Source organism: Platalea leucorodia (assembly GCF_965183815.1).
Source record: "Platalea leucorodia genome assembly, chromosome: 3".
Lineage (NCBI taxonomy): Eukaryota > Metazoa > Chordata > Aves > Pelecaniformes > Threskiornithidae > Platalea > Platalea leucorodia.
Window position 1 is genome coordinate 14,934,994 of NC_138825.1, and position 23,056 is coordinate 14,958,049.

Here is a 23,056-nt window from a genome sequence, read left to right on the forward strand (position 1 = left end):
CAGGAGCACCCTGGGGAGCCTCTGTGCTCAGCACCACGCTGCCCAGCGCAGTGAGCCTGGGGGGCCTGCGGGTGTTTCCTGGTGCCTGGCACCCTACAAGGAGAGTAAGCTTGGTGCTTCAGCGCTGGGGAAGGGGATGCCACAGCAAAGAAACTCCACCATTTCATGGTGCGGCTTGAGAGAGAGCCTGTGGCTGAGCGGGGGAGCTGGAGCTGCTAGACAACGCATGGGAGGTGCCCGCCCAGCCCTCACAGGTTGCCAAGGACCACAATGCAGGAGCTCCCTGAGCCAGATGCACTGTCAGCACACCCTGGCTCCTGTCAGGCCCCAGCCCTGCCATCGACGCTCATCGCCCACCACAGTGAGGTGCTGCCAGTACGTGAAGAACAAGCTCTTGTCGCAAACGTGGTGCCGCCTTCTGTTTTCTTGCCGTGGGGTTTTCACTGCTCTCTCTGCAACCTCGTGCTGCTGGATGAGCAGCTTGACCCTGGCTACGTGCCAGCCCTCAGGGCTGGGGAGATGGCCTGGGCCCTCTGCCACCCGTTCCCAGCACGCAGCCACCACCATCTCTCGGCTACCCTGTGACTTTACATCCCAGGGAACAGCCTGAGCACTTCCCTACCTTTCCCAGCGTTAGCTCCGCTATGGTTGCCACTGGAGCTCCTTTTCACATCAGGCACCTTGCCTCCACGCGAAGGGGCTCGGGCACAGCCCTCTGTGCCGCCCAGGAAGGCTGCCCCAGACATCCCTCCACCTCCCTGGGGCAGGGAGCTGCGGGGCACCCACCCTCCTGAGGCAGCGCAGCCCAGGAGACGTGCACCATCCTCCTCCCTGCCCTCTCAGAGGGCAGCGCTGCTGTGGGGGGACCCAGCTCCCCTTCTCCCACCCCAGCCAGGGCTGTGGCTCACACCAGCCACAGCTGCCGCAGGCCACTGGTGGCCTGCAGCTGTGGGGAGAGCACCTGGTTCAGTCTCTCCCCTCCCACACCTTCTCTCCCCGCAGTTCGCCTGCTAGGACACACAGAGCAGCAGAAGCTATGTCTGCCTCAGCGTTTATAAAACTCCCCCCAATTGCTGTTTTACAACGGGAGCTGGGCAGAGGGTCCCGCTGGGCGCAGGCCCCCGCATCAGGCTCAGCTCGGGGCTGGGGCCTGCCGTCCGGTGCCACGAAGCTGGTCAGCGCTGGCGGGCGCAGGCATGGAGGTCCCTGCTCTCTCGAGGCGGCACAGGAACAGTTCATAGCCCGAGGCCAATCCCCGGGCCGTGGCTGGTGGTAGGAGTTGATTCAGGCCCTTGGAAAATGGCCAGGGACCAGGTCAGCACAGCTGCAGCTCCACAGGCAAGGGGAAGGAAAGCAGGAGATGCTGGAACCATCAGCAAGGAGGGGGATTCACAGTTGTGCTGCTGGGGCGAGCCGATTTCTTCCCCAGGGGCCTGCTCTGCCTGCACACTCGTGCTGCCCACAGCGTGACAAGGGCGGAGGGAGGCCTGGCCAGGGCAAGACAAACCGAGCTCATGTGTTCCTTGCTTGAAAGGGCTAAAAACTCATGCAGGCAGTGGAGCAAGAGGTCAGTGCGTGGAGGGGCGAGGGCAGGGTGCTAGAGGGACGAGTCGGCATCAGCCCTGGGAGGAGACGATGGGACGGCTGATGGTGCTGTTCGTTGTCATGGCCGAGAGCTCCCATCTGTAACACACCAATGGGATACACTGAGAGAAAGCACAAACACGGTGCCTGGGGCTGGAGCAGCTCCGCTGCACGTTAGCCTCAGCTGTGGTCTCCAGCCCAGCCTGCCCCAAAGCTGCGCACAGTGCCAAGGAGAGCCCCAGGCAGCCCTCGGCCAGGGCTGGAGCGCCCCAAGGAAGGGGAGCACCCATGGGGTGACCTCCCAGCAAGGCAGGCAGTACCTGATGTCGTGGGGAAGGCAGGACTGGTCCAGGCTGTACTGAATCACTGCCAGCTTACACAGCGTCTTTAGACTGGGGCCTGCGGAAAGAGGGCAGTTAACCACAGCAGTCCTCCTCTGGGCACTGCGGCGGGGTCCGGGCATCCCGCAATCCGTGCCCTAGGAAACGGGGCAGAGCGCCCCGGCCGTCCCTCTGAGGGGCAGGGCGCGCACCAGGGACAGGCTGGAGCGGTTTTCCATGCTCCCACAAGAAGCGCGTGAGAAGGAGCGTACGAAGAGCCCTGAGCCCAGCTCAGGCCTGCAAGCACAGCTGCTTCTCTGGCTGGTCTGCCTTAAGCCGCGTACACCAGCCAGAGACAGCTGCCTGGCTCTGAGAGGCAGGCGCCTGGAGCCATGCAGGACAGGGGATGGTGCTTCACAGGGGGCCCGCTCACAGGGCACCTTGTGGTGAGAGGCGCAAGCGGGGCGGGGAGCGCTCACGTACTGAAGTCGAGGATGTAGAGATCCGAGTGATCCATCAGGTCGAATTCATCACCCATTCCCTCCTCTGGAGATGGGCTGCAGAAGCCAAGCAAAGTGCGTCAGTCACTGCCAAAACGCTTGTACACCAGTTTAGGGTCCCTTGGGCTCCCCAAGGGCTGAGCAAGCCCAGGGCGGTTCCTGGCCTGCCTGCCCCATGCAGGGACCCTCTGACCCCTCCTGCCCCTCTGCTTCCCCCAGCAGCACCCAAAGCCACTGCTCTCCCAGCTCCTCGCAGAGCAGGCAGGGCTGCCTGGCTGGCCCAGCTCCAGCAGTTGGGCAGAAACACACACCGTCTCCTCTGCGAGCCACGGCAGGGGATGGGGGAGCTGCCTCCTCCTCACCCACAACCACAGTGACTCCAGCTGCCAGCCTCCTCCTCACCTCGCCTGCCTCTGTTACTCTGCTGCACCTCCAAGCACAGGTCCCACTCTGCAGGGAACATCCCCTTTCCCTTCTTGTACATTGACCGGCCTCTGGCTGGTTTCACGTTCCTCTTTCCCCAGAAACCTCCCAAACCGCTCTCCAACAACTGAGCAACCCTGGGGCCTCCCCCAGAACTGTGGCACCCACCCTCAGGGCACAAGGAGGGTGCTGGCAAGCAGCTGCCGCCAGAGCTGAGGCTTGTTTCGGGGCTCTGTTTGCTCAGCAGTTTCAGTGGATCTGACCCTCCAAAGAGCTCCACGCAGGGAGGCAAAGCTGAGCCCCGGGATGAGGCTGAGGAGGACTCTGAGCAGGCTGGAGAAGGGACGTTACAGCAGCTCCTGAAGGCAGGCCTGCTTGCACAAGCATCTGTCCTGCTCTGTGTGTGACAGAGGCCCCACGGGCTGCCCGCAGCAGGCAGGCCCAGACTGGCATCACCTGGAGGACCCAGTGCACTGCTGGAGACTAACCAGCTTCACGGCGATGCTGTTCCATGGAAGGCTGCCCTAGTAACACGTTAGGAAACACATACAGATCAAACTGCCTGGGCAGGCAGGGGTCAGCCCATCCCTAGCTGGCCCCGAACACCACACAGAGCAGCATGACACAGCCCACACCACATCTTTTTACAGACCCCAGGCCAGCTTCACCTCACGGCCAAGGGGAGGCAGGCAATGGGAAGTACAAGGATTTGGGAGAATATCACATGGGACAGGCATCTGATCTAGGAAGGATCAGACGCCACACAATGGCACAGTACAAAGTCCAAAAAGCTGTGCTGGTGTCCACAGTGAGGTAGGTGAGGTAAGCTGGATACCCAAGAGGACTTTTTGCAAGGCTCTCTAGTTGTGCTGCAGGGCCACAGATCATGGGAGCCATGGCCTATCTCCAGAGATGGTAGGCAAGCTCAGCAAGTAGCTAGTGGCCATCCAAATTTTCTGCAACCTGGAGAAGCAACAAAAGGAGCCACGTGCTTCAGGCAACACTGCTGTGCTCTCCCTGCCCACCTCAGCTCTAGCTTCCAGGGCTGCATGAAACATCTGCAGACTGCCACGTGCTATATAAGTCACGCCATGGAGACCTGTAAGCCAGATCCTCCTGTCTGTAAGCTCTCGGAGGCACCGATGCTGCTGGGGACAGAGGCAGCATGCGCTGTACCACACTGCCCCAGCACTGCAGCAGGCCGGAGTGTGATAAGCCAAGCTGCCTTCTCTGAGGACAATATGGAAGGTGCTTTGCAGAAGTTCAACTTTTTCTACAGAGGAGTGAAGGGAGCAGCAGAGAATAAGCACCTGAAGCAGACGCTGAGGTCTTCACCTGGCTTAGTGGCAGCTTTTTCCCCCTCTTTGTCCGCAATAGCCATACGTACCTGCTGCATTAGCACAAACTCTCCAACAAAAACCCACAGGTGAGCAACCTGCAGCCAGGGGAACATTCTATTTCATTAGCTTGCATTCCTCTGACTAGGCCAGCAGCTGGGCTGCTTTTGGGTTCTGCTGCATGAGATGAAGCTGTGTGCCAAGCACAACAGCACAAGGTTTGAAACTGATTCTGCCCAGCCACATGCTGTTCATCGCTCCAGTTCTCTCGCGGTTAAGATCCACTGCAACTATTTCAGCATGGCCATTGAGATGTTGTAAGAGGAGTGTAGAGAAAGCAGCTAGAAAACATCTGCATGGCAGCACAAGCACAGACATTTCTCAGTCCGACCACAGGAATCACTGTAGGCTCCAGCCACAGCTCCCTGGTTGTGCCAAAATGGGGACAGCATTTCAGAAGACTGTAACTGAGCATGTGTCAGGCACTGATCAGTGCGGCAGTTGTTTTAAGCCAATCCCAATTTGCTTAAACTCCTGTCTGACGTTGGTCCTGGAATGCTAGTGAAGAGCTATGACTTCAGGCCTTTCTAGGGAACAGACAGCCTCACCTATGGTTCCCTGCCTCTGCGGTCTCGATGGAACAGCCAAAGCACCTGGGACACCAGTGACTGCATCCCCCAGCACAGAGACCAGCCTGTCCTGGAACAGTAGTGCTTGGACCAGGGGAAAGCACTCCCGTGGCTGATGGTTGTTTGGAGAATTTGAAAGAAAGGAAAAGTGTTTTAAGTCCTGCTTTAGTTTGTGACAAGGCAGTTTTGTGTGTCCTCACTGCTTAGCTGGGACCTCATGCAGTGGCTTCTCACCCCAGTGTCACTTGCTTCCCCACCTATGGCCTCACACCTCACAGGACGTGAGACAGTACCTGCCCCCCCCGGTCCCCGTAACCCCAGCACAAACCATGGGGCACAGCTCGCTGCTGGCAGAGAAGACCTGCGGCTGATGGGTCCCATCTGCCCGGAGACAGGCCAGAGCCCCTTTAATTCCACCCTTGTGCGCTCACCACGCCACAATCTAATCTCACATCCACGTCACAGGAAACCCTAGACCATCCCTTATCTTTCAAAGGAAAGCCAGGAGGCACCACATCTGTGGTTTTAATCACCAAGCTGCAAGCAGCTAGGGAAAAGCCTGGAGTTCAAGACCAGGAGATCCACAACTCCCAGACAGCAGGGTGCAGGGCACCCCTTGGCCAGCCAGACCCCAGCAAAACTGCTCGTTCCAGCTGCACAGCAACTTGCCGTGTTGGCAAATGCTCTTGGACCCTGCACCAAGCACCCAGTGAGAGCCCCCGCTCCCTCACCGGAGCCAGGCATTTCTAAGCCTTGTCAGGGAAAACCCAGCCTCAAGCCAAACCTGGATCAGCATCTGTTCAGCTAAACTCTGTTTTATAGCGTTCCCTCTCCCTCTTGTTCTCCCCTGTGGATGGTCTCTGCATGCTGAAGTGCTGGTGGGTTTGGAAGGAAACCAGACCAGGACCACAAGTGTGACACAGCTAACGGGAACACTGAGCTTAGCGCTACATGGCTTCCTGGTCACTGAAATGGGACACAAGTGACAGGGTCGCTGCTGGCCACAGTGAGAGATCGCAGCTGGGGCAAAAAGACCAGGCTCTGGGCAGGACTACAAAAGAAACTAAGCATTTGGATGCCACGGGAGCAGGCAGCCTGCAGAAGTGCCTCTTGAACAGCCTACAGCATACGTGAATCCCGTACGGGAAGGCAGGGCACGAAGGGGTTTTGCCTGCCTGTCCCCCCAGTGCTGCTGCCCAGCAAGCTGAGCCTGCCGGCTCGTCCTCCAAGGAGCCCGGCCAGACCCCCCACCCCCCCCCGCCCGGGCAGGGGGCACGGGTCAGGAGGCAGAGGCAGACCGCAGGGAGTTCTCCATTACAACGACTTCCTGGAAAACTTCTTATCTCGCCAGGCAGCTCCAAAATACACCTGATAACTGTTACAGGAAGCGGGGACAGTCCCCATCCCCCCGTCTCCCCCTTCCCCAGCCTGCAAGACCCTCCCTCCCGTCCAAGCAGGCTGCATTCCTGGCTTCCAGCAGCTCTTCCTATCCCATACTAGTGCTGAGGAACCAGCTTGCACTGGGGTTGAGCCTGGATTAAGAAACAAGTTGAGTACTGAAGTTGTTCAGTAAAGAAGACAAGGTGCTGCTGCATTGCCTGGCAGAGACGGACCAAACTCCAAAAAGCTGGTGCCAAATTTGTTGTGGTTTGCTAGCATTTCCTAGGAACGCCTAGGTTTAATATCAGAGTTCAGCTGCTGCTGTAACACAAATCCACTGGCAGCACCCGAGAGCATCCAAAACTGCCGTCAAGCCCTACCAAGCCTTCTGCTGTGCAGAGCAGCACCCAGTATCTGTCGAGGAGACTGGATAAACTCAGCAGCTCTGCATACCTCACCTGCACTGAGCACTCCCTTGCACACACACACAGACAGCCGACAATTAAGTGCACACCCCCGCGCTCCTGGGGCCTGAAGGCCCTTCGCTCCATCACGCACTGGTACGGTGTCCTGGTTTCAGCTGGGATAGAGTTAGTTTTCTTCCTAGTAGCGGGTATAGTGCTGTGTTTTGGATTTAGGATGAGAATAATGTTGATAACACACTGATGTTTTGGTTCTTGCTGAGTAGAGTTTACACCAGTCAAGGACTTTTCAGCTTCCCCTGCTCTGCCCAGTGCACAAGAAGCTGGGAGGGGGCACAGCCAGGACAGCTGACCCAGACTGGCCAAACGGCTATGCCATACCGTATGACATCATGCCCAGTATATAAACTGGGGGAAGAAGGAAGGGGGGGACGTTCCACATGATGGTGTTTGTCTCCCCAGGTAACTGTTACGCGTGACGGAGCCCAGCTTTCCCGAGGATGGCTGAACACCTGCCTGCCGATGGGAAGTAGTGAATGAATTCCTGTTTTGCTTTGCTTGTGAGCGTGGCTTTTGCTTTACCTATTAAACTGTCTTTATCTCAACCCGTGAGTTTTCTCACTTTTACTCTTCTGATTCTCTCCCCCATCCCACCAGGGGGGAGTGAGCGAGCGGCTGTGTGGTGCTTAGTTGCCGGCTGGGGTTAAACCACGACATACGGTCAGACCATCAGCAGAACCTGCCCTGCCTTGTCCTCTGCCCCAACCTGTCTCCAGAATTATCCCCAAAAAGCCGCTGCCAGGGTCCCAGAGAAAGCCCCAAAGCTTTCCAAACCATATGGAGGGCTGAAAGCATTTTCAGGTGCCTCTGCGAGGTAGATGCTGGCAAACAGGCCTGTGCTCCAGAGCTGCAATTTGTCATTCCAGACAGCATAGAGCGCGTCCTGGTGATGGGCCACTTCCTTTCTTTTAGCAGCTGTTAAGGCTCTTGGCCACATCCAGCTGCCCTGCACCCTGACAGTATCACTTCCAGTGTTTGACAGCTAAATCCTTAACACCGGCTCCCTTTTGTGAATGGAAACTTTGCTAAGGAACACTGGCACAGAAAGGAATGTTGTCTTGTGGTGTGTATGGGCTCCTCAAACAACTCCTAGCTGAGCCAACATCCCACTGCAGCTTGGCAGACGCCACGCTTGCCAACGAAAGAAAGGAACTCTGGTGGGAGAAGCAGGGCAGCAGGCAGGGGAGGATAAGTCAGTCTGAGGTCTGCTACAGCACAGCGGACTAGGATACTTGTCCTTCTGATGGCAGGATCTCCTCCCCACTCCCCACCACCTCTTTCACAGAAAGCTTGACCGCTGCACAACCCCTCCTGAACAGCATGTTAGGTACTTCTGCCTCTGCTTCTACAAGGCGGCTCGTCACCAGGTGCTTTACAAGCTCACACAACAACTTCAATCTCCCCCTTGCCTTTTTCCAGAGGAGCCCTGATCTACACGATTTCTTACGCTTTTATGGCAGATGGACAGTTGCCATGTGCCTCTAAAGCACATGGGACTACAGCATGGGGCAGAGTGGGGGGGGACACTGTGCTGAAGGGAACGGCAAACCCTCTCAGGGAGCCACCCCACACAACTCACCTGGTGCCTCCAAAGAGAATGATTTTGTCCCCCACTCTGCAGCAGCACTGCCGGCGTCGAGGACATGGGCCTTTCCCCTTGGGCTCAATCTTCCTCCAAGAAAGAGAAACTAAGGGGTGGAAAAGAGTGCACCAGCTTGTCACAGAAGCCTGGCCAAGACCCAGGTATAAGCAGGTTATGGATTTAAACAGATGACAGCAAAACTGGAGGCCCACTGCCCTACAGACACTGCCTACCCAACATCCACCCTCCCTGTTGACCTCCTCTTCTTGCTAGCAGCAAAATGATGCCCTTCGGTAAGGTTGTGACTGAAGTGTCACTTAGATGCCAGGCACAGCCCTGGAGCTCTGCCTGCTGAGATGGGAGCTGCAGGTCGAGACCTTTCACTTGCAGAGCCTGAGCACCAGGACCCACGGGCTGCCACAGCAGCAGGTCGGACATCACAGGGACCTGTAGAGGGCAGAGCTCCAGGAGCAGGCAGCCTTCCCTCCCCAGCACCCTGCTGCCGTCCGGATCTGGAGGAAGACCCAGGAACCAGCTCCATCTGCTGACAGCCACTGTGAATGCAGAGCGTCCTTGCAGCGGGGAGGCTGCTGGGACAGCCTGGTTGTGGGAGCATGGGGAACTGAACCAGGTGGAGAAGATGGCAGCCTTGGTCCTTGGTGCTCTCTGTGGCAAGGACGCAGGGGGGTGATTAATCGCTAATGCACAACACTGAAACCTTCAGGAGCTCTCACACTAGCTCGTAGATCAGCTTGGGGAACAGCAAGTTGGCTGTTCTCAGGTAACTATGCAAAGCAATTAGCAAACAAAATCAGGCTATTGGGCAGTAAAAAGCACCTGAAGACCCCAGAACAGCTCACATTTGACTGATATTCAGGGTACTAGCTCAAGAACCACCCCTTCTGCTGCACAGTTTGACGTGGTACCAAGAGAGTGCGGTACAGTGATGCTGCAGCTCAAGTTGAGTGGTTTCCCCAGTTATGGTCTCTCACTTCTCTAACCCCATTGCTTCCCCATATCTTCTTTTCTGCCAACACTTCTGCATATTTGAGAACAAGAGAAAGATTTGCCAACCACCTTTTGATTAGCTGTTTCTTTCAGCAATGCTTCCTTTCCCACTTTCTAACTGAGATTTGGAGACAGTCTGAGGAGGAATGGGGGTCCTGAGCACAACAGCAAGTTCCTGTCAATGCTGGCAGAAGAGCCATTTCCCCCAGGCAGGCTCCTAGCCTTGGAGAGTACGCTCATCTGAGCACTCACACCCTTGAGGGCCTTGAGCACTATCACTGCAACAAGTTAAAAGCATAAATACCTGGATTGAATTTCCAGAGGTCGTGGAAGTGTCTGTTCAGGCGTGCGTTGTAGCCACCAAATACATATAGCTCCCCATTGTAGCTGACTGTGGGGAGTAAGCACAGACATCAGTGTGCCACCCAAGGTAGAGCCCAGCAGGTCCCTGTCCCAACATCAAACAGAAAGCAAAGTGGCGCTGGTTATCCACCTTCGCTTACATCACCTTCACGGGCAGGGCTACGCGCAAGGCTTTTTGGCGGGCAGCAGCTTTCCACAGAAGCCAGGCTCTGTGCACCCCTTGCTAACCCGCATCTCCACCCAGCGGACCAGACACCCCTCCTGAGGCAGGAATTTCCTTCCACTGTCCTCCTCTCTCAGCAGACCCACACTCACATGCTGAATGGCTCCGCCGGCCTTCAGGGAGCACTGCAGTTGGAGGGGAGTCCAGCCAGGAGTTTGTTTCTGTATCAAATACTTTAATGCGGTTACAGTAGATCTCATTGTTGGAGTGAAATGGCCCAAAACGATCAGCTCTGCCACCAAATACGTACATCTTTGTTCCAATGATGGTAGCTGAATGGAAGTCTCTCCAGCGAGCTGGTGTACCCTGCAGGGACAGAGCAAAACAGAACAAGAGAAAGAATGAAGATTACCCAGGGAGATGACACATCTTGATGGGGAAGTTGAGGCGGCTGCCTTCTCCTGGAGAACTTCCCCTCCTGCAGATCCCAGCCACACCAGACAGAAGCTGTGAGACAAGCGTGGGCAGCTACCCCAGCGAACAGCAGATACGAGACTTCCTCCACAAACCAGAGTGAATAGCAGACACTTACCTTGGCAGAGATTAAGGTCCACATCATGTTTGTGGTGTCCAATTTGTGGATATCGTTTGAAAAGCAGTCAGCCTGGAAGACAGCAGGGCAGCCTGGTCACAAAGGGACTGAGAAGCCTGGTCACATCTGGCCTTAGGAAGGACGCTGTCCCTGGAGCATCCCTTTGGAGTCAGTACTTTCTAAGAGACATGGTGCTTGCTCCAAAATGTCAGGCTAGGCAGCACGCTTAACACTTAACAAGGAGGCAAAGCCCATTTCTCCTCAAAGGTGTCCTGTCTCTCCCTGCAGCTTTCCCATTTATTCGGTGCTCAGTTCCTCCCCCCAAGGCTGTGCCGCACACAATATGTACATTCACAGCAGAACCCTGCCTCCGCTCCATGCGGCGACAGAAGAGAGGGGCACTAACGGGACTCAAACTGGCTCTGCTAAGGCCACCTGATGAGAGGCAGAAGCTAAGATGACTTCTAGGAAGCTAACATCCAGGAGCAAATACAGTCAGGGTTCTGAGGATCCCACAAAACTCGTCAGCAGCTAGCTGGGTGGAAGAGCCTGCATTTGCACGAACAGCACAGACCCCTGCTCCTCCAGGCAGGGGAGACAGCAGCGAGACAGCTACAGGCTTGTTTGGTCTTGGTTAAAAACAAGCCACATGTGAACTGCTCCTGCTGCTGTAATCGAGATCATGGATTTGGCATGCTACTGTCCTCAGAAGAGGGGGAATAACCCAAGGACTGCCGTAACAGAGCCCCAGCTTTCTTCCAACTAAACAGATGTGATTTTGCACAGCTTTTCTGGAGCCTGGTGATAGGCTGAAATGATATTTACCCACTTCTTAAGATCGGAGCATAAGGATTTGCTCAAAGGAGTGTTAGGCACGCTAACAGCTAGTGCAGGATGACCTTCAGCTCAAGATATTCTTCATGGGAGGGTAAGCAAGTGTTTGCTGGAGGGGATCAGCAAGATGTGAGAGCAGGTACAGAATACAGGGAACATGCACCAGGTTAGGACAAAACCTCACAGCAACACTGCAGACATTGGAAAGTGATTTTTCTGGCTCATTTCTCAGCCAAATTAAAATAAACGTAGATCAATATATATTTATTTAAAATGTTATGCGTTTATCGATCTAAATTGGGCTGAGAAATGAGCCAGAAAAAAAAAAATATATTTTTGCCTCTATATATCTATATGTTTTGGGAAAGAAAAAAAAAATCCACCATTTTTTTTTAGGCCTACTATCCCAACCATCTTCTCTGCAAAACAATGAACATAACCTGGGTAATTAATGCCATAACATTGCTGAATTATAAAATGAAAGCAACTATGGATACAAATATGCCCCTGTATCCTGCTTCTACCAATGTCCGAGGTAGGAACACCCTCTTTCCTACGGATCGCCAAATAGCAGTTACAGAGACTACTCACCAGCTGTTCGTAGCCTCCAAAGATAAACATGCTCTTTGCCAGGACACAAGCTGAGTGCCCATCTCTGGCTCCTGGGACCATTCCAGACACCTTTGGCGTGAACCACTTGTGCGTGTCTGAAACAAAACAGGAGGCAACGCTAAGAAAATACAGTAGCTGTTGGGATGCTCTTTACTACCGTTCTTCATTTCCAAGACAGAAATTCTTCTCTCTTTCACACACAGCACTTGCTTCTCTGGAGAGGCTGCAAGCTCCTTCAGGCGAGGCTACCTGCCTGAGCCTCTGCAGAGGGGCATGGTGACAGAGGTCTCTGCTCCTGGGCACGGCCGCTGACTCTGTCCGACCTGACAAACAGCTCACGTTTTAAGTGTGAGTAGTACAGTGCTGCTTGAGCAATGTTATTTTTATTGAATCTCTTGCAAAGCCTACTTGTGAGTCACTTATCAACTCCACATTTACAGTTTCAATTACAATGAAGCAACGATGCTAAGTGGCTCAACTGACCTCATGGCGTGGAGATGCTGACTGAGGAAAAACAGCTCTCTCAAATCCAGGCAGAAGTCACTTAACCACAAGCTCACCACGTCAACAGCGCTGCTGTGCACATCCCCACCTCTGCAGGGCAGCTCTCCCTATCTTATCTGCTCCTCTTGGTACATTCTCATCCCCTCTTCAAGGGGAGCCTTCCTCTCTCACCACCCTTCATGTTTCCCTTCGCACTACTCCGCATGTGAGCCTGCACCAGCCAGATTCAGCCCCTTAGCCCACACGCTCCAGGGGTTGGCTTGATTTAGGGGAGGACTTTAAATCCAGCCAGAGCTGTTCACCATGCCAGGGCAACGTGGAGCCAAGCCAGCGACTCACTGCCAAGCGCAAACAGGCACCTGTCCCCAGAGCCCAGAGAGGCACAGATAAGCCTCGAGGCAGCAGGCGACATTCCCTCCCACCCTCCCTACCTGCTGCGAGCTGCCAAGAGCAGTGCTTATTTCAGGAAGCTGTAATGTTGGAGCCAAAGCAACATTCTTCACGAGGATAACTTCTCTGAACTTGGCCTGCGGCCGCAGCTATCCACCTAGGCTCCAGCTGGAACCACACAAAGGGTCTTGCAAGGTCAACAGAATCCCTGAGCAGCCTCTATGAGAAAGTTGCAGCGGCTATCGAGTTCCTTTCCTTCATGGGGCTGCTTCCAAGCCCAGTCACATGGTAGCAGCAAGAGCTCACCCAAGTGCAACACATCAAATTAGAGATGGAAAAGACCTCGACTTGTGATCTGCTTGGCACCCCCGGGGACAAAATTGCACTCAGCCAGGACTTTATCCAGCCTGATGCGACTCCTACAGTGGAACTGACACCACAGACACGGGACTGCGACTGCCAGCCTTGCTTTCCAGGGCTGGCAGGGAACAGGCACAGCGTGTACGGACAGCTGCAGAGCGTTTGGACCAGGACTGAATTCTGGCCTTTCCGTTAATTTTCACTTAATGCTAAAGTGCTGGAGTTGGCAGGGAGACCAGGCAGCTCCCACTACAAGGCCTCTGCATAGGCAGAGGTTTACTGGTGGCTTCCCAGCAGCATCTGTCAGGGGAAGGGGGAAACCTTGTGCCCAGAGAGTAGCTCCAAGCTGGGAGACATTTCCTGGCAAAGAAGGGGACCCATGACCAAGCACCAGAGCAAGCAGTTTCCTTGCAAGTCCAGCAAGCCAGTTACTGGTCAGTATTTAGATGGACTTGCCTCCAGAATCCAGATGTAATCCCTTCCTTTCCTGACACTCCTGTCCACCCAGTTACTGATGGTGCCTGTTCTCCCCAGGTGCTCCAGCAGCACTATGGAGAAGCCAACAGAAAGGCTCAAGGAGTTTATCCTTTAGGTTTATCTAACTCAACTCATGCTTTCCCTGATTTTGCCATCCTGTCCCTGACTACTTCTATGTTTTATTCCTCACTCTCCTTCACGCTTTCAGAAAGAACGATCACCCTGGAGAGGAACCACAATCCTTCGGAGCTCTAGCCCCTTCTTGCTGCAACCTTCAGCCACAGTTAAGGAATAATACATCACACAGAGAGAATGCTTCGCCTGTAGTTACTATCAGAGAGAGCACATAAAGCTGACAGAAAAATTAAAACCAGTTTGACTATTAGACAAGATCAGTAATCTCTGTTCAAAGGCTTTTACAGAAAGTCAAGTTTGCAGACACACTGGCCACCCTGTGCTCCCCTTCTAAACCTGCTGAAACAGCCAGCAACACCAATTCCCCATTTGCAGCATTTCCTCCAGACTGTCACTTTGCAGAGAGACTGAGGGACAGGAAAACAAGTTGGGAAGCAGCGTGGTGGGGCAGAGAGGTGGTCTCATCAAGAGCAGTTGTGACAAGGAAGAGTGAGAAGCTGGAACTTACTGACATCAAAGGCATAGAGCACGTTGCAGGCTCCCTCAGTGTCGTTGCGACCACCCCATATGTAGACAGTGTCGTCTATGAGCACTGCTGAGTGCCCATACCTCATGTAGGGCACCTCTCTCACATGGTCTCGGCTGTTTGTCCACACTGGAGGCAGCTTGATCCAGCGCAGAGACACTGAAAGCACAAGTTTGAGCCCATGTCAAATCCTCAGCCCGCTACACATCCTCACAGATCACAACCCACCCTGCGTGGTGCTTTTTTCACCCTATGACAAGGTGCAGAAGCAGTCTAGTAAGCAAGACAAAGCTGTGTCTGGCCCTGAGTAGTAGCTAGTTAAGGACCATGGAAGCATTCCAAAGTTTTCCGCAGGACCCCGTCGCAGGTGAGACAAGAGGAAGTACCGGAGGACCAGAGGACTCTGGACAGAAGTAGGCTCCATTCTGCATCAATTACACTGACAAGGTTTCCACTCTGGCTCATCCTAGACTGTGAGTGAAGGTACAGCACACACACACCAAAAAAAAACCCAAAAATAGGGAAAATAGGGAGAGGAAAAAGAAAAAGTCCAGAGGTGATAATGAGTGCAGATACTACTTCAGGCTAGTGACATTTCTGAAGAGACTCAAAGCTGGAAGGATGGGCAGCACAGGAATAATTCACTGCAGCAACATACAAGGGGACACACCTGAAGGCATCATTTGAACTTGCTGCAGTGCAGTTTAAGTAAAGCAACACAGCAGCTTTGTATGAACAGGGTTTGTTAGCTTTTTTTTTTTAAACTCTAGATAGCTGCCTGTCTCCTTTACCCCCATCCATACCCGAGTTCTCCCTGCTAACCTTGTGTTACTAATAGGAGTTCCTTGTGATTACAGGTTCTCCTTCCTGGCGGCCTGTACGTCACGTTCAGCAGTAGCCAGAGCAGTCAACAGGTATTACAGGGTTTAATGACAGTGCAAGAGTCACAGTGAGTGTTACTTGGCTATTACAGAACAGCACCCAGACACGCTCCCTCTACCACACACACAGCCTCCAGTTTTGTTTTCAACACGGAGATAACACAAAACATATCAGAAAACAGTCTGCTGTTCCCCTGAAATACTAACACAGGGAAAGGGTCAGGCATCTTAAAGGGTGACCACCTATCCCAGAGGCAGAAAGGGCACTGAGGAAGCACAGCCAAGGCTAAAGTCAAGCTAGACGGATGTTTCCTACCTAAAACAGAGTCTTTCTCTTTGGAAGATTGAGAGGGATCATTCAAAATCTGGTATCTTGGCTTTAGCACTGGAACCTGCCAATGTTAACTGGACAAGGGCTTGGGAAGCCAGTGTCACCTCTCACGTGGTGGCTGCAGCATCATGACACTTTAATATCTGGGAGTGGTAAGAAGGGACGACAATGCAGGAGCATTCCTTTGGGCATGGTAATGATGCTTCCACCGTAAGAGCAGTGCTCTACTGGCACGTTTTACAAGCTACAACGTTGAACTGTCTTGGGTGTGAGAGCCCAGTCTCTCTGGGTAGAGAAGAAAGTCTCTGTTCACAAGATCCTGAGCTACGCTCCCTTCTACACTGTGAGCAGGTCACCTTGGCAGCCCTGTGTAACCAACACCTTTATCCACTCCTGCACAAGTCAGACTTCTCCACAGTCAGATTTAGAGAAGTGAATTCACTGCATCTTACAGACAAACTAGTTTTATCTACATGCCACGTGCGTGTTAGGAGAGCGTTCAGCGTGGTGTCCAGTCTGCAAAACTGGTCATTGGTTCTCTGCTCTCATCTCTGTTCAGCTGGACCCATCCAAGCACCTGTGCAGCTTTTCAACCACCTGCCTAATTATAGGGAAATACTTCATGGACCAGCTCAGTAACCTCTTCAGTTCAAAGGGCACTGAATCAAGAAATACAGCCTCTCCCAGCAGAGTCATGGCTCCAGTTCAGCCTCCTGACAGATACTGGCTACCCTACACAAATGGCTCCAGCTCCAGATGCTTTTCTAAGCCACGTTGTGAATCTGCATGATAGCTGCTGCCAAAACGGGAAAGCCTCCATCCTAGCCACATGCCCCTGCTGACTCCATCGTGCCGGCAGTGGTTGTCAGCTGCCCCCAGAGGGAAACAGCTCAGGAGTCTAAACCCGGAGGCTTAACTGAGTGCAGTGGCTCCCACCCTGCCCCTTCCACACCAGGGGCAGCTGAGCACGGTCACGCTGCAAACTGTATGGGGGACCTGAGCCAGCTAAACATTGCCTCTTTGCACCTAGTTGAGTTAGTATTCACAGAGAACAAGGACAAAACAAGCCGTTGGCTATGTGGTTACTTCTAGCAAGTCCTTATCCAGACTGCTGAACTACAGCGCCTCTGTGCCCTGCCCCTGAAGCTGAAAACACAGGGCTGCATAAGGGAAGAGGCACCCATCTACGCTGGTAACTTTTTTGGAGATTAGAGTCAGACAGCACATAGAGTGTTATTAACATACACATGTTAAGCAGCAGTGGGCAAGAAAAATAATAACCAAGCCCAGCAAGGCACTCCTCTGTGCACCACAAGGACATATTTACCTGCATTAAAAACATGGACGTCAATCTGCCGCAGAGTCTCATAGTCTTCTCCAGAACAATATCCGCCAAAGGAATAGACCTTGTGCCCGACGGCCACGGCCGCGTGGTTCACCCTCCGCGGCCCACCTTCCAAGTGCACTGCCCACCGTAGCATTCCTCTCTGCAAGCCAGACAGTCTTCAGGGCCCCCAGCGCCACAGCCTCATGCTTCCTGGGCCACCACGATGTCACCTGGCTCTGTAACACAGACAGAATGCTAAAACAACACGATCCATCTCGCAGGTCTTCCTATCTTCCTTGAATGCCAGCTACAAAGGTCGCATTGCTGTATCCTCACTCATCTGCCTCCCAAGTGGATACGCTTTTACTCTCCCCTAGGGAAGGAGACACAAGGCAGGTACCGTAACCTGAGCAAGGCGCGGAAGAGCAAGCAGAGATGCCCTCGCATACAAAAAAAAACCTCAGGGTGGCCGTACAGGCAGCCCAAGCCAAGCACTTTTGGTGAAGGCAGCCGAGTGCTGCACGCTCATCCGTGCCCTGGTCATGTACACATCCCGTACATGCCAGAACAATTTGTCCACATGAATGAAAACACACAGCGAGAGCCAATTGTGAAGGTGAAAAGAACAGAGCCAGAGGGAAGAGAGCGTGCTCTTTGGATCGGTCGTGAGAAACAGCAGAGGAAAATATTTAAAAAAAAACACCCAACAAAAACCCCCCAAAGAACCACCGCCACATAAAGCAACTGACTCCCCAGTACGGGGGTGGACTACAACACTAGCATTTGGACTCACTGATTTGAGCACTAGGGTCCAGCTTAATTAAACACGAGAGAACAGAAACCCTCTAGTCTGGGGAGAAAGCTGGTTGCTAATGGTCAGAATAAGGCCTTTTTCTCCCGCAGCAACTCCAGGCATAACTATGAAAATTTTCTAACATTGTATCTCAGTTAAGAAACTGATATGCTTCATGCTTCAAACAGATGGCTTAGATCAGCTCTTAGAGAAGTCACCACAGCTGATTTTTGCAGAGATTCTCCTTTGGATCTAAGGATCTGGAGCACACTCCTGCCTGGGTGCTTCTGAAAAAGTGGGTGAGTTCAATTCTTTAAGTTTTCCCCCAGCTGAAAAACAGCCATTAGAAGAGATCCCAGTGCTTCAGACAGCCTAAAGAAAATTCTCTTTTTTTTATTGCTTGGTTCTGGCTTCTTGGAAGACGAAGTCAGCGCGCTCCCACCCCACAGCCAGTTTTAGCATTTGCAGCACACAAAGAAATTTGCGGATGCCTTAGAACGAGGACTAAAATCCCTACGCGTTTTCTCTGTCCCTTTTCTTTTTGGAAAGTAGTGAGTTTTCACAAGGAGAACTTTCCTCCTGTTTAAAGTTTCTGAAGTAGCTGGAGAGCAGCAAGAAGGGGCAGCGCCATGCTGCTCTGCTCCATTTGGCCTCCCCCGGCCCTTCAGCCAAGCGGGATCACCGCTCACAACCAGGCGCTTGTAGGGCCCACCAGCAGCCGGATCACCCCAGCGTCTGGCCCACCCGCGCACTCCCATTCTATCCCCACCCGAGGAAAGAGCCAGAGATGCCACCCAACAGGGAGCTCCTGGCATGGAGCAGAGCTCAGGCTTCCCGCTCCAGCCACGCATACTACAGACAGTTCAAAAGCACCCAGAAACCAGTCGCCTCATTCCAGAACTCCTAAATCTCAGCAAAATTTGACTAATTTCTTTTTAAAGTTATTTGTTTTTCAAGTTGTTCCCAAAATAGAGACTGGCAGCCAGAGCATGCTCTGTACCTGAAAGTTACTGCAACAGAACATGTGCAAAGTCCAGACAGAGAGCATAGAATCATAGAATCGTTTAGGTTGGAAAAAACCTTGAAGATCATCAAGTCCAACCGTTAACCCAGCACTGCCAAGTCCACCACTAAACCATGTCCCTAAGCACCACATCTGCCCATCTTGTAAATACCTCCAGGGATGGGGACTCAACCACTTCCCTGGGCAGCCTGTTCCAGTGCCTGACTGCCCTTCACTGCAGTGAAGACATTTTTCCAACTATCCAACCTTGGCGCAGCTTGAGGCCATTTCCTCTTGTCCTATCACTTGTTACTGGGGAGAAGAGACCGACCCCCACCTCACTACAGCCTCCTTTCAGGTAGCTGTAGAGAGCAATAAGGACTCCCCTCAGCCTCCTCTTCTCCAGGCTAAACAACCCCAGCCACTCCTCACAAGACTTGTGCTCCAGACCCTTCACCAGCTTCGTTGTCCTTCTTAGGACACGCTCCCGCAGTCTTACTTGTAACAGATGAGCGCAGACCAAGGAGTCCCTCCTGCAAAGCCGCTTCTTCCTCCAGCAACCACCGTAACCTAAATTGTAGTCAGCAACCCAGAAAGTCACATCAAGCTTTTCTTCAGCAGAGCTGCTCCAGAAGGGCCCAGGAACAGCCCCCCTCTGCTACAGCCCATGCTTCACCGTATATCTGGGACCACCCCAAATTCAGATCTAGAAGGTTTGGTTTTTGTTTTTTTAAATTACTTTTTATTTTTTTTAAGCCAGGCAGCAGCTCTTGTATAAGTCCTCCACAAAGCTACAGAATAGATGAGTTTCCATGGAGACCACCAAAGTCACCTTTCAGGCTATTTTGAAGGCTTCACATATCTAAATCTGTTTCCTGTCTCAGTCATGAATTATCACTGAAAAATCTAACCAATATTTTCCTCAAAATCGCTTCTTGGTTAAGTGATTTTGTAAGAGACTCCTCAAGTTGCTTAACTGGACTTTATCACCAGTGTCAATATTTTCCACACCCTTCAGACTGATCCTGATCCTGGAAGATTAAGAGGATGAACCGTACTTCCAAGTTCTCCACTTGGCTCCTCCTGGGGTAGAGGAGCACAGCAGCCCGGCGTGGCAGGCAGGCATCGTACCAAGCCACTTGCCTTTTTTGCCAGAAAGGCTGGGAAAACTCTTCTTCCTCCTCGGGAGTTCACTTGAGCCCTGTGCCGAAGAGCACGTTGCTGCCCGAGCAGGACGCCGGTCCTGGCACTCCAACAGGAGCCTCGGCCACCCTGCCTGAACAGCTTCATAATTAAGATTAGTCATAGGAACGCAGGAAACGAAGGCTGCACGTCCTAAGAAGTTAATCTGGTCAATTGAGAGGCAGCAGCTCAAGGCCCAGCTGGTTACACTGTAGGAAATGATGTTGATGTTGTAGCAACAATGCTGCAATGTTGTTTCCTACGACTACAATTACAGGGAAAGATTTTTCCCAGAGATCAGCCCTTCCCAGGAGGCAGGCGGCTGTACGCAGGCCCGGGGCAGTGGTGGGGGTGACGGGGTTGAAGCTGGCTGCACTTCGCCTTGGCTTGGGATGGGGACGCCCCGTCAGAGCACGTGCAAAGCCGAGCCAGCACAGCCTCTTGCTGCCGCTCGCCAGACCCGGGGCAGGCAGAAACACTCATTCCCTTTATGAAAAGAAAACAATCGGAAGCGTGAAGCGATCCTTACAGGGTTGTATATTAAAAGGCAAAGGAAAACACAGGATTTAACAAGCTGCCAGGGTTTTTCCAAACCCGAGTGCTCTTCTCTACACTGTAATAAAATCATCCAGCCAAACTCCATCTTCCTCTCCTGCCACTGGCCACAACCCTACCCCAAAACCATCACAATGTCTTCCCGCCTTTGCCAAGCAATTTTTCCTCCCCTTTTTGGCCACACACAGGTCCACCCCGCACCGCCCGCTCTCCCGAGGACCCCCACTCCTCTCCACGCCTTCTGCGTCCGGCTCCAGCCTCTCTCCTCTCCTGCCTTTTTTGGAAATCGTTTCATTAGAGCCGTCTTCTGCCCCAAAGTAAATTTTCCTCCTGCAATCCCCCTCTCTGCAAATATGAGTTAAACACATTTCTTGAGGAAAAAAAGTTATTTTCTGCCCTACAACCATGCACGCTTTTAAGTTCCATTTCAGGTTTTGATTTCCAATGATAATTTTAATGATATAAACAAGGACATAAATACACCACTCTCCAACCTCATTCCTAGGAGGACTTCTTAATAGGAGGCATTAATACACTTGACATTAGGCAGTGTGCCTTAGATTTCTTTAAAGATTACACAGGACACAGCTTGGTGGGAGAGGGGAACAGCAAAATCGATATGAAACAATTTACTAACAATTTCCCCCAACGGTACAATATTAAGTTATGCAAAATACATACTGTGATTTCTCATTTAGGGCACCAGCAACAGGGACGTAGGCTATAAAACACAGAAATATTGACAAGACAGAGGCAAATTGTACCGGAGGGCACTGGCTGCAGGAGGCGGTACACGTCCCAGCTCAGGCAAACCAGATGCTTTTTCACTCTGCACAGCAAACCAAAGGGACAGTTAGCGACACTAACATTCATCATGGATCAGAGGAAGGGCTTTCACACCACAGAAAAATTAAGGCTGAATCGTTTAAATCACAGAAGCTATTGCTACTGCCGAAAGCCAGCAGGGGAAGGGGAGGGCTGCCTTCTACATGGATTCATGCGGACACTGAGCTGAGCGTGCATCCCTTTTCTGGATCCTGCTGAGCCACCCCTCTCCTCCCCAGAGCTGCACCTCTTACAGAGCAGCCTCCGCAGTTCATCTGCGCCCACAGCAGAGGCTGGTTGAAGGTCTGAGGAATCTCTTTGGCTAATTCAGCACATCCAGCCGGAATCGTGCCCCAACGGCCCCAGGAACTATGACCATAGACTTACAGGGAGACCAAAAAGCTCCATGAAAACAAGCACAAGTTTCTTATACAGCGAGAGATTTTCTAGACGAAACAAAACCAAAGAAACCGCACTCCCACACACTCTGTTAGCTTGGCATACACTCGCTCACCTTACATCAGGAAGCTCTGGCTGCCTCTCTTCCCCCAGTCTCAGCCAGGAGAAGCGACGTGCTGAGCATCCCGACCACGTGCACGCACGCATTCGGGGGCTCCTTCGCAGAAGGGTGCACGTGCTTCTGTTCAAGCCACCGCTTGCTTTCACTGACACATGTGTCAGCTCCCCCCTTCACTTCTCCAAAAACTAATAGATCTTTTCATTTCGTTTTGCACTCACAGGGGCGGCAATCACACGATCTTCACAACTCCCCATTTCCCTGGTCTGGCATAACCTATCCAGAGGTACAGTCGAGCACAGAGAACACAGAAAAATTTGGGTCGAAATCCTGGTATGTCCTGTCATTAATTGCCAGGAATAAGAACGTTTCCAAAAATGAGGTTACACTTTACCTACTGTGGAAGCACCCGATGCTGATGATGCTGGAAATTAAGTGAGCACAGCAATGAGTTGTTCCTGTGCCACTAAGCACAGGGAGGCTAAAATTAAAAAGTGCTCAAAATAACCTGCTGTGGTCCCACAGAACTGCCTGGAGCCCTCCCCTGACCGTGCACAGCACCACAAGCCCAGGTACACGCTCCCAGAGTAAGTGGTGCAACACGAGCCGTGGGGTGACCGCAGGCTGGCTCTGTCGCTGTGGTCAGGCGTGACCCCTGGCCACAAGTGGTAGCTCACAAGTCTGTAAGCAGAGAAATAGCTATGGACGTCCTTCAGCACCTCCCTCGTTCTTCATCAGCGCTGACATCCAGCAAAGGGAATGCAGCCATTCACCTGGGGCATTTCACTGCTAAGCAAGGGAACAACCAGATTTTAAGTCAGCTCTGTGTTCTTCGAATACAGCACCTATAGACAACATTCCCAAATCTCTGGCTCCGCTGTTGTCTGAAGATGCACATAATGCCTGAAACAACCTTCATCCTAACTGCCCCAGCTTACACCTAACAAGAGTCTACCAGCACAGCATACAGCCATCTGAGATCACCAGAAAAAAAAAAAAAAAAATCACTCAATCATTTCTCACTAGCATACCTTCCAACACTGTTGTGGGGACCTGAGCAAAGTGGCATAGATGGGGGGGGGGGGGGGGGGGGGGAAGTAATCATGGTTTTTACAGTCAGATTTTTCAGCTGTTTGTTCTAGACTTTCTATTTTCAATCCCTACAATTAATATGAAAACATTTCATTCAAAATAGAAAGCTACTGACCATCTCCCAGTACAGCAGCCAGACAACAGTCTTGGTACAAAAATACATGTCCTTGGATCCGCTTCTTTGCGTAAAGAGAGATCACTGGGCTGCCTCATTCCTCTATGCACACAGAAAGAAACCTAGAGCCATTCCTGAAAGCTGCTCAGATTAGCCTTGCTGCAGTCAATTCCCCCAGCAAGGGGGAGAAACCCAGCAGAAAGCGGGCTCGCTCCGTCATCCCCCCCGAATTAC

General features: G+C 52.6%; 1 protein-coding gene across 8 annotated transcripts in view; it reads right to left on the bottom strand.

Annotated features, from left to right (window-relative positions):
* Positions 1–1,058: 1,058 nt before the first annotated feature.
* Positions 1,059–23,056, bottom strand: part of KLHDC3 (kelch domain containing 3) — a 26,785-nt gene continuing 4,787 nt past the window's right edge. The window contains exons 1-13 of one of the 8 annotated variants that reach the window (XM_082305319.1): positions 22,823–23,037; positions 21,038–22,404; positions 19,036–20,204; positions 16,741–16,976; positions 14,184–14,360; positions 11,789–11,904; positions 10,364–10,435; positions 9,924–10,137; positions 9,550–9,636; positions 8,235–8,343; positions 2,388–2,461; positions 1,905–1,983; positions 1,059–1,683 (exon numbers count right to left, since the gene is read on the bottom strand). In XM_082305319.1, coding sequence (XP_082161445.1) covers positions 1,617–1,683; positions 1,905–1,983; positions 2,388–2,461; positions 8,235–8,343; positions 9,550–9,636; positions 9,924–10,137; positions 10,364–10,435; positions 11,789–11,904; positions 14,184–14,360; positions 16,741–16,894 — 1,149 coding nt within the window. In that variant the 5' untranslated portion in view covers positions 16,895–16,976; positions 19,036–20,204; positions 21,038–22,404; positions 22,823–23,037 and the 3' untranslated portion in view covers positions 1,059–1,616. Of the gene's footprint in view, positions 1,684–1,904; positions 1,984–2,387; positions 2,462–8,234; positions 8,344–9,549; positions 9,637–9,923; positions 10,138–10,363; positions 10,436–11,788; positions 11,905–14,183; positions 14,361–16,740; positions 16,977–19,035; positions 20,205–20,954; positions 21,001–21,037; positions 22,603–22,822; positions 23,038–23,056 lie in introns of those variants that run through there. The other 7 variants (XM_082305321.1, XM_082305317.1, XM_082305318.1 and 4 more) reach the window with 7 other exon arrangements.